This window comes from Cheilinus undulatus, linkage group 17, assembly GCF_018320785.1.
Source record: "Cheilinus undulatus linkage group 17, ASM1832078v1, whole genome shotgun sequence".
NCBI lineage: Eukaryota > Metazoa > Chordata > Actinopteri > Labriformes > Labridae > Cheilinus > Cheilinus undulatus.
This window is the reverse complement of record NC_054881.1, coordinates 40098986-40105723: the sequence shown is the minus strand read 5'-3', so window position 1 is coordinate 40105723 and position 6738 is coordinate 40098986. Positions and strand designations below refer to the sequence as shown.

Sequence of the window (6738 nt, the reverse complement as noted above, 5' to 3'; positions counted from 1 at the left end):
GGAAACAACTGCCTACAAAAAAGTCCGCCTACTTCTTCTTCTAGTCTTTCCTGCCTAGTTAAATGGTCGTTGTCCAATAGTGTGACGCATTACCGCCATCTGCTGGACTAAATGCTCATTGCATGCTCTCCTCAGAATGGGAGAGCTTTCTGGGGCCCAGTCAAACTGGGGGCACGCAAAATCATGGCCCATTGTAAAGTTAAGCTTTGGTATTTTATATTTTATATTTCATAATAATCATTCTTATCAAACAAACAAATTTTAATTCATTGTGTAGAAAGTGGCCCTCTTTTAAAAATGGAAATCCTTTTATTGAAAATTGAATAAGAATACATTAAAAATAGCTAAAATGGGTCAATAATGGCAAAAAATGGTGGAAGAGGTGGTGAAATTAAAATTTTTAAAGTAGCAGAAATGGGCATATTAATTGATAATAGGGGATTCAAAATTGGCTGAAATGGCGTTAAAGTGGCAAAAAATAGGTGGAAATTTGGTGAAATGGGATGAAAATTGTTATGAACTGGCAAAAAGGGTTAGCTGAGGGAGAAAAAGTAAAAAAAAAAAAAACTGGCAAAAATGGGCATATTGAATTGTGAAATGTGGTTTAAAAAGTGGTAAAAGGGGTTAATAGTGGCGATAATGTGTCAACAGAGCCAACAATAGGCAGAGATTAGGTTTAGAAGTGGCAAAAACAGGCAGAAAAAAGTGGTGGAAAGGGTTTAAAATTGACAAAAAATGGGTTTTAAGTTGCAAAAATTTGTTAGAATTGATAACATTGGTAGGAAAAAGTAATGAAAATGGGTTAAAACCTGGCAAAATTGGTGTAACAGGCAACAGTGTAAGTTTTAAAAATGATCTTTGTTTTTTCAAGGCATCTGGAGAACCCCGCTCAGTGTCGTTGAGAACCCCTGTTTTATAGGTACAAAGAAATAAAATAGTTTTTTTTCTTTTGGTGAGAAAATTTGAAAAAGTAAAGATTTAAATTAGCTGCCATTGTTTTTCTACACTGTATATTATCAGCTTGTAATTTCATCCTTAAAACCCTTTTAATATAACTTCAGTGTTGTCCCTCTGAAAAGTATGTTCATCTATACGCACCCAGCTCAATACTTGGTCAGGCTTCCTTTTGCTTGAATTACTGCATCAATGCAGTGTGGCATAGAGGCGATCAGGCTACATAATAGAGGCTGTTTGCATTATGGCACGTGAACATTCACTGCAGAACTTTGACGAGCATACCTGTATTTCCGCCTGAATTTAAGTAAAATGCATCAAGCAGCTCCTAAAATTTGTTGGTTTCATTTCATGTCTTCAGTGTTATTGTTCAGATAATATCCACTTTAGTTTAATAGATAATGTAGGGAGACTGACACCATTAGTACATTATAAATCCTTGTAGCTGCAGGATATAAAGTTAAACACTGGAGGTCAGCAGAAAACATTTTCAGTCTGGTTTAAATGAAACCTGAAAGCATGTGACAGACCTACAAAACTGATGGCCTGAGTCGATCTTATGGACATTAGAGGTAGTGTTACCTAAAGTTTCAATCAACACAGTGCAACATTTTTTTTCTGTTTGGCTCTGAATTATTAACAGACTCTCATCTAACTCAGTGGTTCCTTTTCAGCCCACAACCCCAAAAATAAAGGTGCCAGAGATCGGGGACCCCCACTGTACCTGAGGGAGGTTGAACATGAACATTCAAGAATAGAGATGTGCAGACAAGACTTCCCATAAGGGGGATAAATGGGAGAGATGATTTGGTACCAGATTTAGGCAAGAAAATAAATGCTCAGACTAAAAGTAAAGACTAAAATGTGAGGACTCTTTATGGACTAAAACTAAAAAGGATAGAAATTAGGGCTGAACGATTTGGGAAAATAATCTAATTGCAAATTTTTTTTTTTTTTTTTTACCAAATATTGCGATTGCAATTTAATATGCGATTATTTCTTAAGTTCCTTATCTCATATATTTTCCAATAAAAATTAATAATAATTCATTCTAAACTTTAGCCAACACAGTATTAGATTAAACTAGGGCAGAACAATTTTGAAAAATTGTCTAATTGTGATGATTTTGACTCATTTTGCAAATTGGATATGAACTGTTGTATACAAGAGAATGATAATTATATATAATACTTATAAGAAAACATATAAAAATGAAGAAAATTTAAATTTTGTTGGTACACTATTTCAAAAATATGCCACTAAAATGATTGCATGATATGCATAATGTCTCTGCTGCTGCTGCTGCTGCAAAAAAAAAAAAAAAAAACTGGTATTTTGACACAAATTTTAGGTAACAAAAATATTGCACCTTCTGCGATTTGTAAATTGCAGCAGGCCATATTGCAATTTAATCCAATTTGCGATTCATTGCCCAGCCCTAGTAGAAATGACTAAAATGTGACTAAAACCAAAATGCATTTCATTTAAAGACTAAAACTGAAAGTAAAATTAAACAATAAAACTGAAAGTAAAAAGTAAAATTAGTGAAGTAAAATTAAACAATTGCTACCAAAATGAACACTGGCCTCTGCTGTACTTCACAGTGGGGATGGCGTGTTTGTGGTGATGTGCAGTCTTTGGTGCACTATTTCGGCTTCATCAAACCAGAAAACTTTCTTCCACTTGACCATGGAGTCTCCCACATGCCTTTTGGTGAACTCTAGTCCAGACTGAATATGAGTTTTCCGAGTGTTCTTTTGTCTTCATGATGTAATGGCAGCCAAGAATATTGATTGACAGGACAGGTGACAAAAGCTAAACATCCAAGGAAGTGAAAACAGACCTACTTCAGCTTAAGACTTATCCTTTTTTATTATCAGTCCTTCAACTTTAAAGTGAACTAAGGCCGGCCACATACTAGACGATTTTTTAATCTTAAACGATTTTTAAACCGTGAGAGACCACAGACTTCTGGACAATTTCCAAAGATTTTTCATCACACTAGACGACTCAGCCAGACTGTCAGATCACTAGAGACCACAGACCTGCTGCCCTGCCTACGACCTCGCGTGATCACGTGGCTACAGAAAAAAACAAACAAAAGGCGGATGTCTGTCGATACATCTTGCTGTCTCTCCACAACAGGCTGTCCTGGCATGCGTTACAGGTGCAGCAACAATCGTAAAACATGGGAAAGACTCGGGACGAAATCCTGGCTGAAATTAAGGTGCAGTTGTATTTATGGTTGTGAGAGGTGAAAGTGCGTATGATCCGGCTGTGACGCTACCCCGTCTGCTCGCTCTCATTGGTTGTTGTGGGTACTCCACCAGTGGCACTATGACCTACAATCGTAAAAATCAAATGTGTTCGATATTTAGGATTCGAGAATTTGGAGGCTACGACACGATTTGGAGCAGTAAAACAATCATGTTGACACCACACACATGAAGATTATTCAGACAAATAATCGTTTGCAATGAGGCTCCTCTCGGGATACACCCCTGCGATCATCGGGGGAGGCAAATCCAGCCCCAAATTGGGTTTAAAATCCTGCAGTGTGTGGCCGGCCTAAAGAAGCTTGGTTTCACATCCACCTACATAAACAAAGAAAGCCTTTTGTATGATATTGAGGCCATCATGGTCCAGCTTGTGGCCTGAAAAAGAAAGAAACTGCACTTAAATCTAACAAATTTGTCTTTTTTTCATGACAGAACATTATAAGACATAAAACACATTTCTAAGAGAAGTATTTCTTTATCTTAAAGCATTTCTTGTCCTGGTAGTGTACACAGACTTCTCCCTCTCTGCATCATTAAAGTTGTATGCATGATGCAGGACACGCTCCTCTTGATGAAGCATGTGACCTGGGGTAGGGGTGCAGGGTTACAAGCTGCTAGAGTTTCAGGAAAGTGGAAACCTTGTCTGTCGGCACTTATTGTTGTAGGACCAACCATCGGATCTCGAAAGATACAACAAAATAATAAGGCTGTTAAAGCAGGTGTCATGCAGGTACAGTGTTGATCTTACCAGCTTGATCATTTTTGTCAAATTTGATTGGTTACATTTACAGTAATCGGTACTCTGCCTTATGTTCCAGTGCTCCCTGTGCAAGCTGCGTACTCACCAGTGGTGTTTCCTCCTCTTCAACGTACTTCTCTTCCACGCCTTGTTGTTTGGCGCAGACTTCGTTGAAGAGTACCTCCTGCAGCCCACGCCGGGGGTATACACTGACGGCATGGTTGTCGATGTAAGAGAGAAAGCCAGGAAACTAGATCTGAGCAGCGCCAAAGAGAATGTATCCCAGAACTACCCCATTACTAACCCTGACGCCTGTAAGAACTTAGATCTCTTCCTCCTCGCCTTAGTCTTCAGTTCTGCAGCGAACAGCACACAAAGAGACGCAGTCAGGAAGACATGGGCCAACCAAACGGCTGTCCAAGGCTTCCCAGTACGGGTTCTCTTCTTTATAGGATCATCTCAGACGTCTGCAGCACAAGACGCCCTTCTGACAGAGTCTGAACGCTATGGTGACATGGTGCAAGGTCATGCTACGGCAGACTCATCCTCCCGCGGCCAGACAGAAAGGACGGTTCTAGCACTCCGCTGGGTGATTGCTTTCTGTCCTGTTGCGAGATTTGTCCTGCTCACTAAGGACTCTGTCTTTATCAATCTCCCTGCCATTGGAGGATACCTTCTTGGACTGCGCCGGCACCCTGAAGACCTCTACCTTGGTAGGGTGATTCAGAGAGACTCTCCAGACAGGGACCCCAACAGTCCCGGCTACCTTCCCCCAACCCTCTACCCTGACAGGTATCTGCCGGAATACTGCGACGGAACAGCTTACATCCTATCCCAAGACGTGGTTCGGAAAGTCTACATAGCATCCACGGCGATCCGTGCACCTGTACCAGCTGATGTTTTTGTGGGTTTTTGCGCCCAGAAAGCTGGAGTGGCACCAACCCACAGTGCCAGGTTCTCAGGAGAGAAACATATCCGCTACAACGCCTGCTGCTACCGCTATCTGTTCAGCTCAGCAGGGATGAGAGGCAAAGAACTTGAGAGGGTATGGGTGGACCTGAGACAGAAAGGTGGGAGATGCTCACTGCTGAAGACCTACTATGGTCTTGTGACCTGCAAGGCCCTCACATACCTGGATAAACTGTCCTTTTTTAACTCCCAGGCTCAAGCTGATAGGGAAGGTTAATGATAGAGGATGTGAAATCAATTCACACAGGGACTGTGGGGAATTATGTTTGTCAACTTGATTTAGCCTGCTGGAAAATCTGTTATATCGTTAGGACTAATGCTAACTAGAAACATTCAACCTGCTACATATAATAATTTAGAGATAGTCACTACAGTTAATAGGTAGACCTACAGAATACAGATTTAGTTAGGTTGGCAGGTTTGTCTTTGCTGTTGATTGTGCTAAAATAATAGGGTTACACAGCCCTTAACTGTACAGTAATTGTTGAGTTTTATGTAGCCTGTAACTATGAGTATGAATCATCCTAGCCTGTTTGAAATAGCCTATCCACCTTATTCCTGGGGCCACTACTGTCAGTCTGAATATGGACGAAACTTCTGGCGCTAAAGCGGAAGTACATTAAATACATGTATTCTAGTACAGCAGCTATGCTAACAAACAACGACAGTTGTTTTGATAGGAATTCACCTCAAATGTGTAAATATTGATATATTTTGTGATCACATGTTCACATTGTATTTTAAGCTGTAAATAAGTAAATAAGGTGGATACCACATTATTCCTGGGGGGTCTACTGTAGCTATGAATGTGGGTCGAACTTCCTGTACAGTAACAATAATAGCAAAACTGTGATTGTTCCAAGGGCTTCCTAAAGGGATTTAGTGTCAACAGTGGTTGTTCTGAAATAAATATTTGCTGCAATGAATACTGCTTCATTTTTGTTAAATCAATATAAGCTGAAGTTTTAAATAATATTTTCTGTAATGCTCAGTACCTAGGTGCTACGTTCGCGGTACTATTTGAGACAAAGTTGAATATGTCTCTCATAACAGTGTTTTAAGTGCATCAGGGATGTGGTTCTTGCAATATTCATTTATCATTCATTCTTAATACAAAACTTGACATTGAAGAACTGGAGAGAAACTGAAGAGCTGGCAACTTGAGTCATTAATAGTTTTATCAATAAAATTTGGGAGATTAGTCAGTGAAATAAGAATATCCGCAACCCCACAAACTAGAAATTTATTTGAAGGTGGTGTCCAAACTCTTTTAACAAAACGTGATCGTCTCTTTCTATACTGATATGAAGCTAATGAAGTTAGCTAAACATGCTTGTCTGGGTTATCTGAGGTAATGTTGTCACTTTGTACTCTTTAGTAGAGGGCAAAGAAATAATAATGTTATCCCGTTTGAGGTGAAGCAGTCAAAGTTTACATATTTCGGTATCAAAATTGTTCTAATAATCACGCTTAGAGTCTCGTTTCTATGACAGAGTATTAGGGCCACATGAAGAGAAAAAATATACATTAAAAAATGTTTTTTTTTTATATTACGAGAATAGATTCATAATATTACGAGAAAAAAGTCATAATATTACAAGAAAAAGTCGTAATATTACGAGAATAAAATATTACAAGAAATTCAAATTCAAATTCAAAAACTTTATTACAGACTCTAGGTCCTTATTCTGATAATAATTTGATGCTGATGTGCCATAAAATTAAGTATGTCCTTATTTGTGAAACCGATACTAAAGTATAGCTTCACAACATGCTCAACATTGCTCATTTTAATGG

General features: G+C 38.9%; 1 protein-coding gene across 1 annotated transcript; it reads left to right on the top strand.

Moving 5' to 3' along the window:
• The first annotated feature begins 4042 nt into the window (after positions 1-4042).
• Positions 4043-5158, top strand: LOC121524823 (beta-1,3-galactosyltransferase 9). The gene has a single exon (XM_041810336.1). The coding sequence runs from the start codon at positions 4043-4045 to the stop codon at positions 5156-5158; it is 1116 nt and encodes a 371-aa protein (XP_041666270.1).
• Positions 5159-6738: the final 1580 nt, after the last annotated feature.